Raw genomic sequence first — 25,764 nt, forward strand, 5'->3', positions numbered from 1 at the left:
GCTAAGAAAGGAATGAGGTACACTTGGACAAAGCATGAAAACATTATGCCAAGTGAACGAAGCCAGACACAAAAGGTCATATATTGTATGACTCCTTTTACATGATATATCTAGAATAGGCAAGTCCATGGGGACAGAAAGCAGATTACTGGTTACCAGGGGATCAGGAAAGAGGGGAATAGGGAGTGATTATTTAGTGATACAAGGTATTTCTCTGGGGTGATGAAAAAGTTTTGAAACTAGAGACAGGTGGTGGTTGCACAACACCGTGAATACACTAAATGCCACTGAATTGTATACTTTATCATGGTCGATTGTATGGTATGTAGTTTTCACCTCAAAAGAAAAAAAGAAGATTGGCAATCACTGCTGGAGAGGATGTGCAGCGGTCACTTTAAACAAAGTTTGCTATTGGTGTTATACACCAATTGCAAGCTCAAAAAAATTTAAAATATATATTTCTTCTTACCTGAAATGAGAAGCTTGATTTAGGAGGCAGCTATAGTCATCAGGAAGCTCTATCAAACTATTTCTTTTTCTAGGGTACCTAGAAATGTAATTTAAAAGGCAATTTTATTTATGAGTAAATAAGCCCAGATCAAAAACTGACCAAGTAATAGAAGGAAGAATGTCTTAAAAATAACAAAAGGATCCATGCTTGCAATCCATAGTAATTCCCACTGTTGACTAGATTCAATCCAAACTTCTCAGCCTAGAATTCCAAATCTTTCATCAGCTGTCTTCCTTTCCAAACTCAACTCCTACTATTTGCTAATAGCTAGACTTTTATACTGTCTAGGAAGGTAACATAAAGTTGTGATTAAGAACAGAGGCCTCTGAAATCAGAGACATGGTTACAAATCCTAAATTTTCTGACATCCGACAAGTCATTGAACCTAAATCTGTATTTCCTGATCTGTAAACTGAGGATGAATATCTTACTTTCTCAATCATAAGGCACACCATCAATGTAATAGCATATTTTCGGGGGTGGGGTGAAGAGAAACATAAAAGACTCCTGCTGATTTAGGAAATAAATATGAATAATAGTATCAAGGAATTTCACAGAGCTGTTGAGGACTCAATAAGATATTAAAGTGAAACATAATCTACTTAGTACTTGATACATGTCTGCAAATGGTATTATTTGTTCTCACCATACTAGATACATTAAAAGCCTTGCATGCATGCCTTGGGGAAGGTCATCTGAGTTATATGGAATTCTCTCCTCAAGCCCCAATTAATTTAAAATCTATAATTTCTTCTATGTTCAGCTAAAAATTATTTCCTCTAAGACTAACCTTGCATCATTAAGAACATTTTACTCTTTAAATTTCTATAGCATTAACAGTGTATTCCATATATTATTATACTTTTCTTATGTCTTGAGTTTATGTACATAATAAGATTGTAAATTACGACTAAAAGCTGTATGTGTTATGTCTTTTAACTCTCCCAGAGTAAAAAGATTTTGACTGGGCCATAACTTAAGTGAGATAGGAGGGCTGAAGAAGAGTTTTGTTGGGTAGTCTCTAAGCATACAGATAGGAAGGGAAGGAGAGGAGGGAATAGTTTTATTTATATCTTACTTTATTCTCAAAAGGAAAAGTGGTGGTTTATATGAATACTGTTGCTACTCTCTCTTTTTTTTTTTTGTGAGGAAGATCAGCCCTGAGCTAACATCCATGCCAATCCTCCTCTTTTTGCTGAGGAAGACCGGCTCTGAGCTAACATATATTGCTGATTCTCCTCCTTTTTCTTCCCAAAGCCCCAGTAGACAGTTGTATGTCACAGTTGCACATCCTTCTAGTTACTGTATGTGGGACGCTGCCTCAGGATGGCCGGACAAGCGGTGCATCAGTGTGCATCTGGGATCCGAACCTGGGCCGCCAGTAGCAGAGCGTGCACACTTAACTGCTAAGCCACGGGGCTGGCCCCACTGCTGCTACTCTCTGATTTTAGCATACCAGCAGCTCCAAATGCCATCTCCTCCTTTGCCTTTTAATAGGCATGCACTAACTTAAGAAGTGGAGCTGGTGGTATCAAATAATTTAAGAGGGAAAGGACAGCTACTCTGAGAAAAAAATCAACAGTAAGAATAATCTAATTTCTGGCAAAGACCTAAAGAAATGTAGGAAACAATGTACTGAGTGAGAATGAAGAAGACAGACTAGAAAGTACGCTCAACAAATCAACTACTTTTGGAAACACAACTTGCAGATGGAGAAAAAGGACCGAGATGTGAAACCAACCTGACTATGGTGCTTTTTTGCTTCAAACAGTTTAGTAAGGCGGGATCTGCACACCACCTATATGTGGAGCCAAGAGAAAAAGAAAATGGGTCGTCACAACTTCAGCACAATAGTCATCAATGAGTCATTCTCTTTAAATCTTCTTGTCCCTTCTTTCCATGTTCCCTCTGCTAGGCTTCTTTCATCTTACATCTTCCCCCTTTTTCTTTTTTGTTTCTTCCTATTTATTTCCCCCCCACCTTTTATTAATTTCTTTTTTAAAGGGTTTATCAATCAAGGTCTTACTAGAAAAATAGAAACCATTCTAAGTATTTCAACCAGAGGGAATTTAATACCAAGAGTTGGTAATAAAGGTGATAGGAGGGCTGAGAAGCCAACCAGGAGACAAAAAGGCAAGGCAACCCAAAGATTAGCCAATAACAGGAAGCTACCAGCCCTCCCAGGCTGGAGGAACAAAAGGAAATAGCGGTATTACTGGAGCCCAAGGGCTAGGGTCACTGGTGGATACTGGAACCACAGAAGACTTGTCTGGTGGGAACTGAAGCCACAGAAGAGCTACAGACACTGCCAGAGATGCTCCACAAGGCAGAGAGGTGGCCTAAACACTCAGGATTCCCTCTTTCTCCGGGCCTCCAATATCTTGCCAGTGTCTCCCACAGACTGAATGTAGGGAGAAGCCAAATGACTAGAGAGACTGGCAAATATGGCCTGCAAGGGTCAGTCCCCTGCACTAGAGAGCAGAGGATGAGGAAAGGCTTTGAGGCAAGCAGGGCCAGGAATGGTACAAAGGGCAAGGACTTTCTGTTTCAAAGTCTGAATTTTTAACACGAAACAAGAATAGCAAGTTCAAAACATATTGATTCCAAGAATATAAAAGTAAAATTAGTATAACCTACTACTATTGTACTCAACACAATGCACGATACTGATTTTTTAATCCACTTTGATTCATTTTTATCATACTGGAGATTAGAATACCTGGTGAGAAACAAGGAAACAAGAAAAGAACCTAACAGAAGAGATGAGAGCACAGAGAAAGGTGGCAGGAGCCAGGAAGACATTCACACAAATCCTAACTTGGGCATGGAGGAAAAGAGACAGTGATTTTAAAAAAAAGGCATAAAATTGAAAAGACTAAAGGAAATCATGGGTGTGATACTGTGATTTATAAGAAACACATATTTGGTCTTCAACCCAGTTCTTGGCACAGAGCTCCTAAACCATTGGAATTTCCTAAGTGATGAGATCAGAAAGTTATCTTTTGTTACATTAATGAGGTGACTTTTGGAAAGCACCCGAGGATGGGGGCTGATTGTCAGGAGAACCAATCATATGATTAGAGGGTTGAAACTTTCAGGACCCACCTACCCAACCTCCAGGGAGTAGAGAGGGGCTGGAGGTCGAATCAATAGCCAATGGCCAATGATTTACTCAACCATGCCCATGTAATGAAGCCTCCATAAAAACCCAAAAGGATGGGATTTGGAGAACTTCTAGGTCGGTGAACACGTAGTGATTCAGGGAGAGTGGCGAGTTCAGAGAGAGAGTATGGAAGCTCTGCTTCCTTTCCCCACACCTTGCCCTTTGCATCTCTTCCATCCGGCTGTTTCTGAGTTATATCTTTTTATAATAAACTGGTGATATAGTAAGTAAAATGTTTCTCTGAGTTCTGTGAGGCACTGTAGCAAATTAACCGAACCAAAGGAGGGGGTCATTGGAACCTCAGATCTATAGCTGTTCTGTCAGAAACAGAGGTGACAATACAGACTTTTGATTGGTGTCTGTTTGAAGTGTGTGTGCATGGGGGTGTCAGTCTTGTAGGACTGAGCCCTTAACCTGTGGGATGTGATGCTATCTCCAGGCAGATAATGTCAGAATTGAGTTGAGTTGTACGACACCCAGCTGGTATCAGAGAATTGCTGGTTGCATATATGGGAAACAACCCCCCAGCCCCATACACTGGAATTAGGTGTCAGAATCTTTAATGAGGGAAATAAAATAAGAGTAATAGAGTGAAAATTGATTATTAAAATGGTGGTATATGCCAATTATATCTCCAAAAAAAAAGATGTAAAATGGTGGGGGCAAAGACAGGGTAAGGAGACTGGAGGTTAGGAGGGTAGAGAGTGACCAGGAGGGCCAGTAAGTAATGGGGTTGGAAGTTTTTCTGAAAGAAAGACACACTTCTCTCGAGGAAATGTAAGTGATACATTTTGATTTATCAAATGACTTTTTTTCCTCCTCAGTCACCCTCCTGAGATGTGTGCTACCATGTGAGATATGCTATTGTTTTAGATATAGCCCCAATTTGGGTACCTGTGATACTTAATGGTGACTTTATGGCTGTTGACACCATGACTACTGCCTCCCCCCCACTCTTTGATTTAAAACTAGGATGAGACAGCAGCAGTGGGGAAAATACGTACAATGAATGTTAGTCATGGTAGAACAAGCAGAAATTCCAGCTGCCCATGGCTGCTCGTCTTATCCTCAACCCCTTAAGTTTGTGAATTAGGAATCTCCTATATTTTTGTCACCACTTTCAATCAATATATCAAACTAAAAGCTTAGCAAAGAATCTTAATTTAAAATTTCCAAACTGTATAATAACCTAACAATGATATTTTGCCCCCATAGTACCTCTGGAGGAGGGGCCTTATAGTATCCCAATATTCCTGGAAAAGCAGGAACAAATTTGTGGGTAAAGATAGATAGCTACAGAGTGCACTGTACTCTCCTTCTGCAGAATCTGCAAGAGAATAAAAATACACTTAATAACCACATTATTCTTACCTGGTCAACCTGTTAGTAGAGTTTCTTCATTGTTTATGCTCATTTCTATACTCTCTATATAGTAAGAGAATATATTTTTTACTCTATAAAACTGTAGGTGACAAATAAGCCACAGCGATCCTTTTAAAACATAAATCTGATTGAGCCATTCTCCTGATCAGATTTCTCCAATGTCAAACCAACACACAATATAAAATACAAAGTCCTTATCGTGGCATAAAGGCCCTACATGACCTGCCCCTGCCTGCCTCTTGGACCTCACCTCCTACCACCCTCCCCGTTCATTATGCTTCAGCCACACTCATGACTATGTCAAGCAAAGCCTTTGTATTTATTGTTCCTTCTGCTTAGGAATACTCTTCCTTCAGCTCTGCCCAGTTCAACTCCATCTCCTTTTTCAACGTCTCTTTGCTCAATGTCTCCTCACAGAGAAGCCTTCCATGACTTTCTATCTAAAAGTATTACCCCCTCTGGCCCCAGCATTCTCTATTCCCATGACCTACTTTAGTTTTCTTTGCAGCACTTATCATTTGACATTATATTATATAGATTTATCTGTTTGTCTATATTTGGTGTCTTCCCAATAAAAGAAAGGACTTTACCTTATTCACTGCCATATTACAGCACTGACTAGATAAATTAACACATGATTTTTTTTTAATGCAAACAACAGATCTGTACTGGCAACTACTTGGAAAGTAGTATCCTATTTACATAGAATCAGAACAAACCTAGATCCAACAAACCCAGCTGAACTGAGTTCAAGATAAAGAAACTGATAGCCAGTAAAGCTGACCTGTCAGTTTAATCTCAAAGGAGAAAAGGAAAAATCTTTGAGCAATTTTGGTAACTCTTCCAAAATCATACAAACGTTCTGATTTTTACCCATACAAAGCCACAAGGAAGCCTTCTCTACTTTGATCTAGATTTAAGACAAATAAAGGAGAAAGAAAATGACTCCATTACTCAAATATACATGGCCTTGGTTTGTTACAACAGGCCTTTCGCAGCAGCATTTGTTTTATAATAGATATACTCATTTGTTCGAAATTCAAATAACAGAGTATACAATAAAGTTTTCCTCCCACCCAGACAAGCAGTTCTCTTCCCTAAATGTAACCAATGTTTCTAATTTCTTATATATCCTATCGGTTATATTCTGCGTGCAGGCATTTTAATGTTCAAACACATCAATTACATATAGATAGAAGACATGAGTAGGTTTTGCAGATTATGAGGCTAATCTGGTTTTTGGCCTCACCTTTAACCCACGCCAGCGCAGGGGCACACATGTTTGGAGCGAACACTGATGAAAGAGGTGGGGAATGGAGAAGTACTTTTGCCTGCTCTCACATTGTATTCTTGAGGTTGAAGGTAAGAAAAAAAAAAGGCTCTTATTTACCACTCTGTGATTTTATTTTCCTACTTACTGGTAAGCAGTTCTTCAGGTGGAGTTACTCCAAGTAAATAGTGGAAAAACAATGCAGCACAGCGAAGGTAAGGGGTGATGCCATTCTTCAACGAGACCCACAAATACCAGCCAGGAATACCACACCCAATGCAGCTAGAGGCAATAATTCCAGAACAGGACAGAATACTGATCAGACTAAAACCCTAGATTTTAAACACATTCCCTTTCAAAAACATAGCTAAGCATTTAAATAATTTTTATTCATTTAATTTTTAAACATTTAAAACAAAATATGTAACTAACTATAGCTTCAGTTTTTTTGTGTGAGGAAGATCAGCCCTGAGCTAACACCCAATGCCAATCCTCCTCTTTTGGCCGAGGAAGACTGGCCCTGGGCTAACATCCGTGCCCATCTTCCTCTACTTTACATGGGACGCCGCCACAGCACGCCTTGACAAGCGGTGCATTGGTGCGCGCCTGAGATCCAGGCCTGCGAACCCTGGGCCGCCAAAGTGGAGCGTGGGCACTTAACTGCTGTGCCACTGGGCCGGCCCCTAGATTCAGTTTTTAAATCCAATAGCTTCCTAAAGAAAATCACAAATCTTACATCTTTTACCACGTAGATTTTTAAAGCAAAGAACTTTCTTCTTTTTCCTAACCCTTGTAACGAAATGTGAAGCAGATATATTTATCAACAACTAATCAAAGCAGCCACCTTAGCTAAAAAGAATTCATACTTTCCTGATTTTTGTATTAAAATTGGTGATTTGTAGGGCAGTGAAACTGTATGATACTGTAATGGTACAAAATGAAGAGCAAACCTTGATGTAAACTATGGACTTTAGTTACTAACAATGTATCAATATTGGTTTATCATCTTTAACAAATGTACCACACTAATGCAAGATGTTAATAAGAGAAATTGGTGAGGAGAGGAAGTAAATGGGAACTCTGTACTTTCTGTTCACTTTTTTGTAAACCTATAACTTCTTAAAAATAAAGTCTATTAAATACACACACACATATATTCAGTACCTAAACTAAAAAAAAAAAAAATTGATGAAGAAGATGAAAACAAAGAGGCAGACGGCAGCAGGTGAAGCTCAGCAGAGCACTCCTATTATACTTTTGGTTTTAACCTCTGCGCTGCCAATGTATTTCCCATATTACCCATGACAGCCTTAAAAAACCTCTAATTAGTTAAGTGCATCAACTGTATGAATTGCTTTAAAAGGACAACCTATTTTCTATTTTCTACATTTATTAAAATTGTAAATACTGCCATTTGTTAAAATTCTAACATCTTTTGCCTACGTTCCCAAGAATAGTTTATAAAAGTAGAGACGTGTTCAAACTTGTTTCAATCTCAGAAACAAACAAATGGGTAGCTGTTATTCCAAGAGTCTTTAACTGAGTTTTAAAAACTGGAATTAAAATGGTTCAAAAATTATACTGCCAAACAACTGGGAAACAACTGGGATTATCCCAAAGACGTGGGATTATTAAAACAACAGTGAAATAGACTGGACTAATGGACTGCTACTCACCCACTTGTATATTGAGAAATTTCTGCCAAGAAAGAAGATGCAGAACGAGCCTCTTCACTCTCTTCTTGAACCTGATCAAGGGGAAGGCCTGAAAAAGAAATTCTGAAGGATAAATCTACGAATTTGCTATTTGATTTATAAATTATGCCTCAATTTCATGGTTCCAGGCTAATAAACAATGTCAGCTCAACTGAGGTTCTTTCCCTTGTTCCCAATCTAAATAGTTGATTCTGAATATTAAAACTGTTAGGTAAACTTTGTTTAACAGTATGTTAGCTGGGGAAAATCACAGTCTTGCTAAACATGGATGTTCAATAAATATTTACACTACTATAATATGACCAGGTAAACAAATTAATGGTCATCTCCCTGCTCTGGGTTCCTAGGAGTCTTAGCCAGCAGGTAGAAACTCAACCTGCAGAAAAGGAAGTAAGTTGCTGTCCTGCCTTTATGCTCAAAGAAACACATAAAAAGAACTTTGTGAGGTCACTTTCCTTCATTAATCTATCCTTAGGGAGGACCATCCTAAACCTTTCTGGCAACTGCTAACTACCCCACTTAGGTTAAAGCTCTGGGTAAGCCACTTAAGTTCTCCGAACTTCAGTTTTATTTCTGAACTTCAGTTTTATTGTATTAAAAAGGGATAAAAATGCCTAGCTTGCAGTTTGTGAGGGATGGTTATAGCACATTTGAATATGCTCTCCTGTTTTAAAAATGCTTTTGGGGCCAGCCCAGTGGCTTAGTGGTTAAGTGCGCGCGCTCTGCTACTGGCGGCCCAGGTTCGGATCCTGGGCGCGCACCGACACACCGCTTCTCCGGCCATGCTGAGGCCACGTCCCACATACAGCAACTAGAAGGATGTGCAGCTATGACATACAACTATCCACTGGGGCTTTGGGGGGGAGGAAAAAAAAAAAAAGGAGGAAGATTGGCAATAGATGTTAGCTCAGAGCTGGTCTTCCTCAGCAAAAAGAGGAGGATTAGCATGGATGTTAGCTCAGGGCTGATCTTTCTCACACACACAAAAAAAATACTTTTGTTTATACATTAATTCATCTGAAAGGCTACAATTACCCTGAGTCTCTTACTCTGGATGAATATTGTTAGTTGTTTTCCTTTTTCAATTAAGATCTCTTCAGGAAATAAACACTTTTTTTAAAAGAGGAAACTATACCATGAGTTCATATTGATATTTCCAATTTAAATGTAAGAGTTCAATATTTGTATATGATTCTTTTTTTTTGTTTGAGGTAAATTTTATATGCAATAAAACGCACAAATATTAAATGCACCATTTGATGAGTTTTGACAAACGCACACACCTGTGTAACAGGATTTTTTTTTAATTAATGCTTAATTTTTAAAGCAGTTTTAGGTTCACAGCAAAATTGAGTGGAAAGCACAGAGAGTTCTCATATACCTGCCGTTCTCACACGCTCACAATCACCCCCACTATCAACATCTGCACCAGGGTGGTTCATTTGTTACAATCCACGAACCTACGCTGACACATCATCACCCAAAGTTCATAACGTACATTAGGGTTCATTCTTGGTGCTGTATATTCTAGGGTTTTGACAAATGATTATTAACATGTATCCACTTATAGTATCATACAAAATAGTTTCACTGCCCTAAAAATCCTCTGTGCTCTGCCTGTTCATCCTTCTCTCCCCTAACCCCTAGCAATCACTGATATTTTTTATTGTCTCCATAGTTTTGTCTTTTCCAGAATGTCATATAATTGGAATCATACAGTATGTAGCCTTTTCAGATCTGCTTCTTTCACTTAGTAATACGCATATAAGGTTCCTCCACGTCTTTTCATTGCTTGATAGCTCTTTTCAGCACTGAAGAATATTCCACATCCATTGTGTCTGGATGTACCACAGTTTACTCATTCACTTACTGAAGAACATGTGGGTTGCTTCTAAGTTTTGGCAATTATGAATAAAGCTGCTATAAACATCTGTGTGCAGGATTTTGTGCAGACATAAGTTTTCAGTTCATTTGGGTAGATAATAAGGAGCACAACTGCTGGATTGTATGCTAGGAGCATGTTCAGTTTTGTAAGAAATTGCCAAACTATTTCAAAGCAGCATGGAATTCATTCCCATTAGCAATGAATGAGAATTCCTGTTGTTCCACATCCTCGCCAATACCCAGTGTTGTCAGTGTTTTGGATTTTGACCGTTCTAATAGGTGTAGTGGTATACTATTCTAATAGTTGTTTTAATTTGCAATTCCCTAATGACAAATGATGTTGAACATCTTTTCATATGCTTACTTGCCATCTGTTTATGTTCTTTGGTGAGATGTCTGTTCACAGCTTGCCCAATTTTCATCAGGTTATTTCTTTATTGTTGCATCTTAAGAGTTCTTTATATATTTTGGGTAACAGTCCTTAAGCAGATGCATCTTTCGCAAATATTTGCTCCCAGTCTGTGGCTTGTCTTCTCATTCTCTCTATTGTCTTTTGCAGAGCAGAAGTTTTTAATTTTAATGAAGTCCATCTTATCAATCATTTCTTTCATGGAGCATGGCTTTAGTATCGTATCTAAAAAAAATCACTGCATACTCAAGGTCACTAGGTTTTCTCCTACGTTATCTTCTAAGAGTTTTATAGTTTTGTGTTTTACATTTAGGTCTATGATCCATTTTTAGTTAATTTTTGTGAGGGATATAAAGTCTGTGTCCGTGTCTTACATGTGGTGTCCAGTTGTTCCAGCACCATTTCTTTGCTCCTTTTGCCTTTGTTCCTTCATCAAAGATCAGTTGACTATTCTCATGTAGGTCTATTTTTGGGTTCTGTATTCTGTTCCTTTGATCTATTTGTCTGTTCTTTCACCAATATCATACTGTCTTGATTCCTGTAGCTTTGCAGTAAGTCTTGAAATCTGGTAGTGTCAGACTTGGTTCTCTGACTTTGTCTTCTCCTTCAATACTGAGTTGGCTCTTCTGGGTCTTTTGCTTCTCCATATAAACTTCAGAATCAGTTTGTTGATATCCACAAAATAACTTGCTGGGATTTGACTAGGAGACTATTGGGTTTTTACTTAACTTTTCTGAATTTATTCTCTTGTCTCTTCCTTCTTATGCTGAAAATCTTGGTGCCCAATGACATTATGACAATCACTAAATTGGTTTATCCTAAAAGTTACCTAAAATAATTTCAAAATAACAATACTTGTACCGCTAACATCAACTCAGTTTAAGTTTTTTTTGTGGTTCTTTTATTGTCAGAATATATCTATTAGGGAAGTACAGTTGAAATATGGTGTTTTAAAGTCACTTAAGTAATTATTTTAATTATATACTCAATATACTTTTGTTCTAGTTAGGTTCATTTGTTGTTTTCAATTTTTAAAAATTATTTTTCTCCATTTTGATTTTTTTTTCAGTTAACTAACATATTTATAAGATTCTAAAATCAAAACTACATTAAAAAGACATTCACAGGAGTCTTTGCTCAAATCCCTGTACTCCTTACCATGCCCTGGAGGCAACTCTTTTTACTTGGTTTTTGGTTTATACTTCTATTTTCATTTATAAAAAAATATAAGCAAATATGAATATATGTAAGCATATATATGCATACATACACATAAAATACCTTACACAAAGGTATCACACTATAACTACTGCTCTGTACCCTACTTTTTTCACTTAATATATGCCAGAGATCACTTCTTCACTAGATCCCACTCATTCCTTTTCATAGCTTCACAGCATTCCAGTATATGGCCATACCATAGGATATTAAACCAATCTCCCAGTTTTTTGCTATTTCAAATAATGCCACAATGAATAATCTTGTGCTTGTATCCTTTCATATTTTTGCCAGTATAGCTTTGGGAGAGAGTGCTACAAGTGGGGTTGGTGGGTCAAAGGGTAAATGCATATATAATTTTGCTAGATATTCTTCTAAGCTTATTTTAATTATCTGTCCTCTAAATTATCTGAACTTTCAGTAGCCCTTTGATCACTGATACCCAGAATCAGACTTTGCTTTCTATTAAGAGCAGAGTCTAAAAAGACAACTATATCATGATTTCATGGTGTTATATTACTCATGTATCCTCAAATGAACGTTCACTCAAAAAACATTTAATGAATACTTATTGGGTATAATAAAAGTTGTTAGACTCTTGAAACTTATGAGGGAAGATTTTGAAATCTGAATGTTCCCTACTCAAGTAACTTACAGTGGGGATGGAGGAGTAGGGAGAAAGGAGAAGCAGGGAAAGGAGTGGAACACAATAAGATAAAACCATAAAGCAAGAAGCTATGTGATAAATGCTAGAAGACCAACAAAGTACTATCATTCTAGTTGGAGGAATGAAGAGTGGTTTCACAGACAGGCTTACCAAAAGGCTGAAAGTATTTAGGTAGGAACAAACCTTGGAGAGACTAATCCTCAAACTTGAGATTAGGGAATTTGAAAAAAAGGGAAAAGCAGGTCTCTCTGTATATCTGGAGAGCAGCCAAAAGTTAAAGAGAATCAAGTGGTTTAGCTAATTATCCCTTTCACAGCTCTCTTTTCTGTTTAAACAGCATTCATAAAGAAACAACTGAATGACCATTCAAAAAGAGACATAATATAGAAATATGTAATATGATTATTCACAAGCATAATTAATTTTGCCAATAAATCATGGGCAAATGTTATTTACAGTTAAAAACCAATGGGAGCTTTACCTGTGTCTATGGTAAGAAGTATCTGAAGCATATGTGCCATGGTGATCAAATGGAAGAGATAAACGTGGTTATAGGAAGAACTAATTGATGAAGGCTGCAGATCAACAGTGTCATCCCAATACAAGGATGGGAATGCTAACACAGCACCTACCTATGAAAGAAAATGATTATCAACATGGGTAACAACAAAGACCAACACAAATTAATCTCATAACTAAATGGAAAGGGTACCAGATGCTGCACTGTTGTTTCTTTTTTAATAACCATCATATTTTTCCTAATTATTCAACAAACTATCTTAGAATATAATGTACCATAAATGAAGGACAAAAGTCATCACCAAACAGGTTATCCCTTTGCTAAGTCTACTTATTCTAGTAGTGGTTGCAACCCTGTGGTTCAGAAGATTCAACATTACAATCACTTGGGGAGCTCTTATGATACACAGGCCCTACCCCAGACCAAAAAATCAGAATCTCAGTGGGTAGGACCCAGTTACCAGCATTCTTTTCAAAGTTCCCCCAAGAGATTCCAAAAGACAGGGGTGACAACCACTGGGTAGAGGTCTGGATAACAGAGGGTAGATAACACAGACCTGTGTAGAGGGATGAGGATACTGGCTAACCCTGCATCCACAATCCATGCTCCCAACCTCACCACTGCTCTCTCTACAGAATTCATTTTGAAGAAATGGGATCATCACAGGGGTGGAAAAGCTCTGCAAGAAACTCACAAAACATTTACCACCTATCCACAGGTGTTTAGGGGAAGCCAAGACACATGCATGGCCTGGTCCCTATCACCAAATAATTAATGACTTTAAGACAGCTCATATCATCATGCACTGCTTATAATGTAAACAAGTTAAGAAAAAGGGGGAGGGGGAAAGCATAATATATTATTAGAAAAAGTTTTCTTGTACAGACACCAACTAAATATAATCAACTAGGACAAGACCTATTACAAAGTAAAGAGTAAATGTCCTTTCATTTTTAAAGTGATTTTGATGGTCTCAGTCAAATCTGTATCTATATGTAAACAGAATGGACAAATGAGACTAAACTTCATAGTCTGAACACCAATAATTTATAGTCTTGAACAAAGAGCATGAATTTGAATGAGGAAAACACATGAAATTATCAACTTGTGTGACTTTTAAAAAAATTTTATTCAACACTTACCAAAACATGAAATAGATCTATAGATAGAAGGCAAGGTGTATCTTCTGATTTTAAGTTAGGAAGGACAACTGGAAAAAAAAATGTAATGTACTTTAGTCAGTAAGACAGCAATGTAGTCAAATAAAATGCAACATATAAACATCTAAAACAAAAATGTAACAAAATTATAAAATACAGAAACTGGTAAACCAGCACATCACACTTTTAAGATATGGGAGTCATAATTAAAAATTAGTTCATCTTATTAGTTTGAGAAAAGGCTCCTAGCAAGCCTTGGATATAATTTTAAGGGTTGAAAGATAAGATCTAGGAAGAAAAGGTAAATAAGCTAGGATAACTGAAATAAGAGATTGTTCAATAAATATCCACTACATGAGTAAGAATTACTTTTACACAACGTTCCCTAAAACATTTTTCCCCCCTAACTACACATTTCTAAATGTTCTGTGATACATAAAACATGTGAACAAATTTAGGGTGGGGAGCAGGGAAACATGCAAAGCAGTGTAAGTGAAATGAGGATGAAGAAGATCCTCCAGAACAAAATTAGATAATGGTTTACATGGCTTGAAGATTGGAAGGAAATACAGATAGCTCAAAAGCTACTGTCTTTCTAATTTGGCCAGTCTCTAAATTTAGAAATCACAGAAAGCATGACAAGGTGAAACCAAGAATTCAAAACAACAGTAAGGGTTTTGTACATATAAACATGAGAGAACAATTTCTTAACCCCAAATCCAATATTCCAAACAAAAACCATAAAAGTTCATGGGCTTTGGAGTCAGAAATGTGTTCCAGTACCGGCTCTGACTATTTGACATAGGCAAGCTCCTTAACTTCTCTAAGTCCACAGTATATACAAAATTGTTGGGAGGTTCATTAACATATGCATTTACAGCACTTATCGCAAGCTTGGCACATTGTAACCACTCATTAAACATTACTACTATTGGCTTTATGAAACAAACTAAAGTGATCACAGGGCTCTGCCATTAACTAGCTGTGTTCTTGACAAGTTGCTTGCTGTTTCTAGTTCTCATTTCTTCATATTAAAATTTTTCAATAATATTTCTGATATATCAGTTAACATGCCCATGATACTACCTACCTTATTTTCTTCTCAGTGTTACAAACTCTTTTGCTCTCAGGACATTTTAATAACTCCTAATCCCTTGTCCTGAATTCCACAGCTTTTCAGCCAGTGGAATATTCTTTTTTTCTATCATCAAATTATTCTTACAGGCAGTTGTGAAACTTTTTTTTCCCTGGCTGCTGAATATATTTATTCTATAACTCCTTTGAAATAAGTTAATTTTGGCATGCATATTTTCATTTCATCAATCAGTAAAACCTTCCCTTTACGCTAAATTAAATACCTCAGCAAAGTTTATGTGATATAGTGGGAAAAGAATGGGCTTTATGGTCAGGCCTGGGTTCAAATATTAGTTCTGCCTCTTCCTGGTTTTATAACCTTGGTCAAGTCACATAACCTCTCTGTACCTCAGTTTCCTCATCTGTAAATGGGGATAATGATAATTTTCTTGAAGGAAGGTGCTTAGAAAAAATGAGATGATATAAGAAGATCCTTGTGGGGCCAGCCTGGTGGTGCAGCAGTTAAGTGTGCACGCTCCGCTTCGGCGGCCCGAGGTTCACAGGTTCGGATCCCGGGTGCACACCGATGCATCACTTGTCAAGCACGCTTGTCTGTGCCTATGTAAAGTGGAGGAGGATGGGCACAGATGTCAGCCCAGGGCCAATCTTCCTCAGCAAAAAAAAAAAAAAAAAGAGAGAGAGAGAGGAAGATTGGCATCGGATGTTAGCTCAGGGCTGATCTTCCTCACAAAAAAAATAATACAAAGATCCTTGCATGGTGCTTAGCACCTACTTGGCAGTGAGCATTGTATGTCCTATTGCTACTGCAGAATCAACATATTAAAACAATATTCATCACCTTTCACACAAAATAGCTCTCTATTATGGATTTCCCTTTTTTTCTCAATCACTCTGTTATTCATTTTAATTCAAAATCTTGACCCTGCCCAACCCACCCCAATTTCTGCTACTACATCCAGATATATGTTACCTCTAATTTTTCCTTTTTCCAACCCAACCTATGTAATATCAAATTAACCTTAGAATACTATTGCCCAAAATGTTTAAAAAATTCCCAATAACCTACAGAATAAACTTCTCACTGGGGCATTTAAGACCCTCTATTTTTGTCAAAACAACTTCGTGCTTCTCTACCTATACGTACCATTAATCATCTCAAACTTTTTGAACATACCACACACTTCCCTACCTCTTCAATCTCTGTTCAAATTGTGTTCTGTGCTTAGAACGATGCCTCTGTCTCTCTTGAGTTATCCTTATGTACCTTCCCTGAAAGGCTCAATTCAAATCCTACTCCCTGTTAGAGAAGAGAACAGCAGAGCCCCGTAGTGATCTCATTCTCATCTCAATTCTTGAAGCACATATTTGTACCATACATCTGGCATTGGCTATTTTATATGTAATGTGTGTTTTCACAGAGGTTCTGCTTCTTTCATTCAGTCATAAGCCCTATAATGGCAGGGACTATATCTTATACCTCTATACAGAGTTTATAACCCTAACACCTTGCAAATAAACATGTTGCTGCAAATAAATTTTCACATGACAAACTCATATATGGGCACAAAAGCGTGCCAATTCTGTTAGTTATTGCCAATCAGAGATTATGCACTATTATTTTAGTGTCTGCTATCCGTGAGGATGTTAAATAGTCTCCTTGTTTGGTGCTTATTTTGAGGTGTTTAAACATTATAAATCCCATAATTTGTGATAAATGTGAAAGCAGGGAGACGATTTGGAAGTGCTAGTAAAACAAGGTATCCAAATTATGACTGAAATGAAGAGACACCAAAAAAACAAAAAAAAAACCAGTACTATGCAAATAGAATAAACTGTTCAACAATAGGAAGAGGTCCTAAGAACAAAGACAGGAACATATGCATGCACAAAGTTCTGGGCCCAAGCAACCAATCAATAAGAGAAAAAAGTAAATGAAAAAAAGGAAAAAATGTAAAGTGTGTAGCTAGGGGAACAGCATCAATATTAGATTCTTATTAGCATGAGGTTAATTAAGGAGATAGCTGGAAGTTAATTTGGAAATATAAAAGCTAAGTGTGGTGGAAGTTCTAATGAAATTTATATGGCAGCCTTGGATAGAGCTGTGGAATCCCCATGTCATCAGAGTGAGCAGAAAGCTGCTCAGGAAGAGCTCCCTAAGAAGTTTGTGAGGTTTAACAAGGAGGACAGTGATCTGTCTCAACAGACTCTCAAGATAAAGTAGCTGGTCAATTTTGGAAAAAAATGCCTGCTAGATCAGCTAGAAGAAAACTATGCCTGGCTTGAAAGCTTAAAAAAACTGAGTGACTCTCTCATTTGGCATAAACATATCTGGGAAGTGCAAGCTTAAATCCTCCTACCAAAGAGATTCTGAATTTATGAACAAATAGATTCATAAATAGTCCTTTTTAGGCCTGTCCTGTTTAGGTGCAGAGGGGCTCCTGTAGCACAAATGCCCAAATGGATATGCAGAAAACAAAAATGAAAGCCAAATCATTCTACTACTGTGTAATCTTTAATCCTTCTTTTTATTTTTATATTAATTGAGAGCACCATATGAGCTTAATTTCTAGCTTGTTAGAATCTGAGAAAACCAGCTGTTATAGCCTGCCTCTTAAAGGAAAGGGCATCCTTGGGCCTGTGTTCTGAGATTGCCACACTTAGCATTTCTGTTATTTTACATGACTTTGACTTTGATTTACCAGCAAAATATAAACATATTTTTAAAGATCTATCCACATCATTGTTCCCTTCTCTAACCAGATTGGGATACAAGGATGTTAGTGGTTGCACATGTTGGTTCAATAAAGCCCCTAGGTGGTAAGGAACATAAGTTGAAAACATTTGGAAAATATCTGATTTTTAAAATAAGACTGCAGGTATTACAGGGGCAGCTATGTGTTTTGTTTTTTCTTTTGTAAGCCTGCTGTAGTGTTCAAAATTAGCAATTAGGAGACAATTAGTGTTGTCTCCTAATGAAATACACTGCCAGAAATGCAATGGAAAAGACATGTAAATAATAACATGATAATAATAATTCAGAGAAGACTCTACCTGATAGGAGACGAATCAGATGCTTCTGTATCAGGATGTGAGGAGCGGTAATCCTCTGTGCAATGGCAAACTGCATTAATGCTTTCAGACCATTATGCTAGAGTGTAAGAGAGGGGAAGATAAAAAGATAAGAGAAGATGATAGACCTAAGTCATTCACTGCAAAAATCAATCCCAGTCAGCAAGAATTAATTGCAGACTTTATTTATATACCTTACATGCTTGCAAATAAATTATAATATTTTTAATACTTCTAAAATGTTTTATGACTTCCACAAATTTTTAATAGATTTTCCCATGACAAAGAGGTATTAAAGCTATAACCAGAGCCAACCCTGATGGCCTAGTGGTTAAAGTTCAGCGCACTCCACTTTGGTGGCCCAAGTTTGGTTCCTGGGTATGGAACCACACCACTTGTCTGTCAGTAGCCATGCTGTGGCGGTGGCTCACATAGAAGAACTAGAAGGACTTACAACTAGAATATACAGTTACGTACTGGGGCTTTGGGGAGGGAAAAAAAAAAGAGAGAGGAAGATGGGCAACAGATGTTAGCTCAGGGTGAATCTTTCCCAGCAAAAAAAAAAAAAAGCTATAATCATTTCAATTCTTATTTAAGTACTAATTTTCCCCAGAGTCAATTTCTTAAACGTCTGGCCTAATTTATTCTATTGAGGCCTATGTGAACAAATGTATTTTTAGAAATTCTAAAACGATGGCAGAAAACCACTGAATTCAGGTAAAAGATCTTCTGCTTCCCAAACGGAAGGAGGAACCGTAGGGAAGCACATTGTGGACTACAAGTCCCCTGTGCAGCTGTCAGGAAAATAAAAGGGAGGGAAATAGCTAGGAGGGGGGTAGTCTAGGCAATCCTCAGTTGCCCAATCTGTTTTCACAGGGCAACTGTGCACATTTCTTGAGTACTGTTTTTCAGAGTCCCCTGCATTATGAGGCTTAGGCCTGAGGCAGGAGTATAGTCCTGTAGTGTCACGATCTGCCCATTAAGGAGCCTGGCTTAGTTTTATTTTTGAATTTAGTATGATGATTTATTTAGAGCTAAGCCAGCATTAATACTTAATCTTACAAAATGGTAAGAAAGAAAATTGTAGGAGGCACCCAGTTTCTGATTTGGCAATAAACAGAGAAAGAGAGAAAAAGTAACCAAGTTATCACCTGAAATCTCTCTGCTAATTAATTACATTTAACCACAGAGATTGAGTGGACTCTCTAAAGTGTACAATGTTGGCTATTTAGTCTCCTAGGAGAGTGAAGTAGCTTGTTTTTTTTTTCAGAACTCTGCTAATTTTTACCAAAAAAGAAGTGAATAAGGATTTTTTAAAATGATAAATTAACATGGACTCCCTAAAAAAGGATACCATGAGTTACATGGTCCCTGTTGGAATATACATACCTGTCTATTTTGAAGTGCTCCAAACAGAGGTTTCCCTTCATCTCCCAAGAGGTTTTCTCAAAGAGTAAGAAAAATAAAAATAAATCCTGAATACTGCTACAATTGTATATTGATTTCTGTATATCAGATGTTAACTAATTATATTTTTGACCAGATGATTTGCACTGTTCCCCTTTCAAGTTTTCATGTTTAAGTCTATGCCAAAATTTCCAAATTTCTGAGTGAGAGAATATTATAGAAGCAAAGGTAGATCATTTACAAATTGCTACTATAAATAATAAAGTCCCTGCAGCAATCTATAAAGAATACTTGGGAAAAACAAAGCATCCTGGTTCATTTTCCCTCCTTTTAACATCTCTTCTATGCAAAATAATTTTTAAATAAGTAATTTTTATATATAGTCACAACCTATTTTGCCTAAAAATAATACATAAGGCAGATGCAAGCAACATTATTGCTAATAGGTAATATTAAAAAATAATTAGATTTATAGAAAAAAACATGAAATTGAAAATACCAAAAACCACAGACTCAGAAATATATTTTACCTCATGGCTAGGGTATTTATTGCTAAACTATTATTTTCACTGATCCTTGGCAGCAGACACATTTATGAGTGTAGAGGTTTATTTCCTATTTTCTTTTTCCATCTTTGAATGGACAGTAATAAAAGATTCCTCAACTATTATTCCTAAGTATGCCAAAACATCTTGAATATATCTCTGATACTCATAGGGAATGAGGTAAGTTAGCTCTTTATGCACTAGGAATAAAGTCCAGCATTACGTCCACTGGATGGAAAAAGTACTATAGTGAAAACAATATAACACTATATTAATCAAAGAGAATCCAACTACTAGGTTCTAGAACCACATATGGAGATTCACTCCTATTCTCCACTGAATTTATCATCTGTTTTATGACAAAATTGTGACCTAAATGTCTAAACATAAATTCCTGATTCCTAATGCTTGTCTTGCAAAAGATAGTAAAGTATAAAATACCTTCATTGAAAGTTTTAAGAGACTTGAGTAGATCATGACTCCAAAAGAATGCTTTACATTTCTTATCAATTTGCTCATATTCTATCCTATTTAAGCCTCATTTTTCCTATTTCTCATTTTATTTAATCATAGTAAATATAAACCTGTACATTATCTTTTACCCATGATGTAAGTCTGACAGGTTTGCAAGTGACTCCCAAAATCTGTTCACAGAGACTGATGCTGGTATGCAGGAAGGCTCTGTGAAAGAAGTGGCTTCATGCTACTTAATTCAAATCATGTTTTGTTCCAAAAATATTTTTAAACAAAATATGGTAGACTCCATTAAAAACAATTACCAAAAATATATATTAGAAAGGGAAATTGAAACTGGCTTGGATAAAGATGATATAAGAGAATTACAGTTTTTGGGGCCAGACCAGTGGTGTAGTGGTTAAGTTCACGCACTCTGCTTCGGCTGCCCGGGGTTCGCAGGTTTGAATCCCAGGCGTGGACCTGCACATCACTCATAAAGCCACGCTGTGGCAGCATCCCACGTACAAAATAGAGGAAGATGGGCACAGATGTTAGCTCAGGGCCAATCTTCCTCACCAAAAACAAACAAAAGAAAAGAAAAGAATTACAGTTCTTATGCTTTTTCATATAGTACTGTATCTCGTGACTGTAATGAGCAAATATGCTAATTTAAAAATCTAAGTGATTCTTCATTGCTATATTTTTCTTTCTTCCCCCACCCCAGCTTTCCTGAGTTATAATTGACATACAATATTGTGTAAATTTAAGGTGTACAACATGTTGATTTGATTGTTACACTCTTCTATAAGAAGCTTTCAATATGGCAGAGAATTTGATTGTAGGCTTCCCTTCAGACTTGGTTAGTTTCCACCTGCTAATCTGTCTTTCCTGACCACCTCAGTCTTCCTTTCCCTTTTCTGGACAACTTTTAGGTTACTTTGGTTTCTCTTTCTTTTTCTCTTAAAGTGTAAAGGAAACAAAATATACTGGACATTTATGGGTTGATTCTTCTTCCTTTGCCTTTTTTTCCTGATATTCTAGTGTTGTAAATCTTCCACCTTTTAAATATAGCTTGCTTCATGTTGTCCCTTTCAAATATTTTTAGATTACGTTGCATATGGCCATTATTGTAGTTAAAAGAGATCAATATAAAAAATTCTCAGACTAAAAAGGGAACCTTTGTACACTGGTGGTAGGAATGCAAACTGGTTCAGCCACTATGGAAAACAGTAGGCAGATTTCTCAAAAAATTAAAAATAGAAATACCATATGACCCACCTATCTCACTACTGGATATTTATCCAAAGAACATGAAAACAACAACTCAAAAATATTTATGCATCCCTATGTTCACCACAGCATTATTCACAATAGCTAAGATGTGGAAGCAACCCAAGTGCCCATCAATGGATGAATGGCTAAAGAAGATGTAGTATATATATATATAATTGAATACTACTCAGCCATAAAAAAGGCAAAATTGTGCCATTTACAACAACATGAATGGACCTTCAGGGTATTATGCTAAGTGAAATAGACAGAGAAAGACAAATACCATATGATTTCACTCATTCCACTTATGTGGAAGATAAACAAACACATACATAAAGAAAACAGATTAGTGGTTACCAGAGGAGAAGAGGGTGGGGGGAAGGCAAAAGGGATAAAGGGACACATAGACGTATGGTGATGGATAAAAACTAGACTATTGGTGGTGAACACAATGCTGTCTATACAGAAATTGAAACATAATAATGTACATCTGAAATTTACACAATGTTATAAGCCAAGATGACCTCAATAAAATAATTTAAAAAATATTAAATAAAATTTAAAAAATTCTCAGACTAAATGGCATCAAGCCACTAATCTACTGAATCTAGTGTTTCAGTAGAAACACTAATAGTCCTCAAACAAGTCAAACTATTCTGGGCCATCAGGGAAAAAAAGGAATAATTTTTGGTCAATCAATGTAAATTCTGTTTTTATGAAACCTCTAAACCAGTTCTCTTATAGGCTTTACCAATTGCCTGGATAGTGAAAGCACATGTGCTCCAAGTCATCATGGGGATTCGAGGATCCGTTTCATCAGGAGGCACTTTCAGTCCAATTCTATAAATTGTTGTGGCAAAGAGAATGACCATTTCCTTGATGCTATTAGAATATTTTATCCTAGAATTAAAACAAGGAAGATATATATTAACGATTGTCCTAAAAATAAAACAAGAAAAATTTGTATTAATGATTTAGTAAAAGGGGCTACCTACTGAGAAGTCCAATTACGTACTGAAGCAACAAACAATTTAACTCTTTTTGACAAAGTAAACTGCTGTTTGTCAAATTAGAGATTAGAACCTCTGAAGAATATTTATTCATTAAGAAAAAATGGGAAAATCAGAACTGTATTTTTTATAGGTAGAAAAATATCTCTTACAAAATGGTAATGGCCCACATAACTTCACTTCCTGTAAAAGATGCAGTAAATGATCACAGCAGAAAGGATCCAGATTAAGGGACAGACTGGACAGAGAAGGAATCAAATTCTCAGAGGAAACAGATCTGACCTAACAAGTTTTAATGTCTGGAAAACGGACAAAGAAGTACTTTTGTGCTGACAGAGGTGTGTGTGTGTGTGATAATGCCATGTACTTGCAGTGATAATTTCTGGTTTCCTGAACTTCCATTTGTAACAAGAAACAAGTATTTTCAGTAGCAATGGGATACATAATATAAACAAGGATCAGAACTAGAAAAATGCACCTCAGATAATATTCATTAAATAATAACAACTGATTTGGATCCATTACATTTTTCTAAGTATCGTCACATAAATATCTTTCCAATTACTTTATGAGGCAAGTTAGGAGGCCACTATCTCAATTTTACAAACAAGAAGAATGAATTGGGGGAGGGGGGAGGTGATCTGAGACTTTTCAGAAGTCACAGAGCAAGTTAGATATGACTTTAACTGGAGTCTCAAATTCTGCTCTTCTTATAAGTTGGACTATATAAAAATGGCATTTTTCTTGGTTAAAAATGGTTAACTATAGGCTCACCCTATAACTATGGTTCACCCTAATACACATTACTCTATTGTCTCAAACCACTTAATTTTATTAATACAAATAAAATTCCAGGGAGAAAGAGACAAGATAAAAATGGGATAAAGAAACAATTACAAATAAAGCAGAAAGGAAGGAAGGACAAGAGGAAGGATGGATGGAATGAAGGACTATTCTTCACTCTTATTTTCACAACCATTTACAAACTTCTCTGAATTATTTAGATACTTACAAAGACTGAACTCCCAAACTCAGGATAGAATGGAACTCTAAAGCGGAATCACCCATTCCTTGATCAAACAGGACTGGAATTGTTGGGTTTTCTCCTTATAAATTAAAAGGAAAAAGGAAGAAAAATCATGAAGAGTCTGACACTTTTTTAGCTTTTTAAAATTACATATGATCATTTTAGAAAACTTAGAAAATGCTAATAGGCAATAAACAATCATTCAAAATTTCTCCACCCAGATAACCAGGTAAAATTTGGGTGATAATTCTTCTGTTCTCCATATGAATGCTACACATATAGATTTTTTATTTATTTATTTTTTTAATTTTTTTGTGAGGGAGATCAGCCCTGAGCTAACATCCATGCTAATCCTCCTCTTTTTGCTGAGGAAGACCGGCTCTGAGCTAACATCTATTGCCAATCCCACCCCCCCCTTTTTTTCCCCAAAGCCCCAGTAGATAGTTGTATGTCATAGTTGCATATCCTTCTAGTTGCTGTATGTGGGATGCGGCCTCAGCATGGCCAGAGAAGCAGCAGGTCGGTGCGCGCCCAGGATCTGAACCCGGGCCGCCGGTAGCGGAGCATGTGCACTTAACCACTAAGTCACAGGGCCCGCCCTATACAGATTTTTTTTAAAAAGAATACTATCTATAGTACTGTTCTGTATCCTGTTTTTTTACCAATATATCATAAATGTCTTTCCACATCAGTAACTCTCTCTCTATATTTCCATTTTTAATGAGTGCATAGTATTCTATTAGTAAGGCAGCTGCATTAGTGAATAACAGCAAAGGAACTGGAGCCAAGATGCCTGGGTCTGAATCCTAGCTCTGCCACTGACCGTAACTAAGACCTTGGGTAAATACTATACCTCTTTGTGGCTCCATTTCCTCATCAAGTTAGAATTGTTGTTCCCCTATGTAGAATAATTTGTTTTTCTTCTGGTTGCTTTTGAGATTTTTTTCTTCATCTTTGCTTTATAGCAGTTTGGGTATGATCTATCTATCTAGATGATCTATCTATCTTTTCTTTAAGGTTATCTGTTTGAGGTTCACTGAATTTCTTAAATCTGTCAATGTATGTCTTTCACCAAATTTGGAAGTTTACAGCCATTATTTCTTCAAGTATTTTTTCTGTGCAATCCTTTTTCTTTTTGGGACTTCAATGACACAAATTTTGGATTAAAAAAAAAAATCATTCCATATGTCCCTAACGCCATGTTCTTTGTTTTCTCCATCGCTTTTCTTTTTTTTTAAAGATTTTATTTATTTATTTATTTTCCCCCCAAAGCCCCAGTAGATAGTTGTATGTCATAGTTGCACAGCCTTCTAGTTGCTGTATGTGGGACGCGGCCCCAGCATGGCCGGAGAAGCGGTGCATCTGTGCGCGCCCGGGATCCGAACCCGGGCCGCCAGCAGCGGAGCGCGCGCACTTAACCGCTAAGCCACGGGGCCGGCCCAAATATAATTCATTTTTATCTCTTTATTTTTTGTGAGGAGGTCAGCCCTGTGCTAGCATCTGCCAATCCTCCTCTTTTTTTGCTGAGGAAGACTGCCCCTGGGCTAACATCCCTGCCCATCTTCCTCCACTTTATATGGGACGCTGCCACAGCATGGCTTGCCAAGCAGTACGTCGGTGCGCGCCAGGGATCCAAACCCACGAACCCCTGGCTGCCGTAGCGGAGCACGCACACTTAACCACTCGCACCACCGGGCCGGCCTCCATCACTTTTCTATCTATTCTTCAGATTGGATAATTTCCACTGATCTAATTCAAATTCACTGACTCTCACCTTCCTGTCTCCATCCTACTATTGAGCCCATCTAGTTAATTTCTATTTCATATAGTATTTTTTCAATTCTATTACTTCCATTTGGTTCTTTTTTTATAGTGTCTATTTTTTCTGCTGAGAACTCCTATCTTTCCATTCATTTCAAGAGTGTTCACCTTTACCTTATGTTTCATGATTATAAAGCTGCTTTAAACTTTTTGTCTAAAAAG

At 37.0% G+C, this 25,764-nt stretch overlaps 1 protein-coding gene across 2 annotated transcripts in view; it reads right to left on the minus strand.

Annotated features, from left to right (window-relative positions):
- The window catches only part of UBR1 (ubiquitin protein ligase E3 component n-recognin 1), a 143,140-nt gene that overhangs the window by 12,854 nt on the left and 104,522 nt on the right, over positions 1–25,764 (minus strand). For both annotated transcript variants that reach the window (XM_058541380.1, XM_058541379.1), the window contains exons 34-44: positions 23,767–23,860; positions 22,496–22,644; positions 19,454–19,509; positions 18,047–18,143; positions 13,883–13,950; positions 12,702–12,852; positions 8,004–8,091; positions 6,476–6,609; positions 4,893–5,001; positions 2,253–2,309; positions 470–547 (exon numbers count right to left, since the gene is read on the minus strand). In XM_058541380.1, the coding sequence (XP_058397363.1) occupies positions 470–547; positions 2,253–2,309; positions 4,893–5,001; positions 6,476–6,609; positions 8,004–8,091; positions 12,702–12,852; positions 13,883–13,950; positions 18,047–18,143; positions 19,454–19,509; positions 22,496–22,644; positions 23,767–23,860 (1,081 nt within the window). The remainder of the gene's footprint in view (positions 1–469; positions 548–2,252; positions 2,310–4,892; positions 5,002–6,475; positions 6,610–8,003; positions 8,092–12,701; positions 12,853–13,882; positions 13,951–18,046; positions 18,144–19,453; positions 19,510–22,495; positions 22,645–23,766; positions 23,861–25,764) is intronic.

This window comes from Diceros bicornis, chromosome 5 (genome assembly GCF_020826845.1).
Source record: "Diceros bicornis minor isolate mBicDic1 chromosome 5, mDicBic1.mat.cur, whole genome shotgun sequence".
Classification (NCBI taxonomy): domain Eukaryota; kingdom Metazoa; phylum Chordata; class Mammalia; order Perissodactyla; family Rhinocerotidae; genus Diceros; species Diceros bicornis.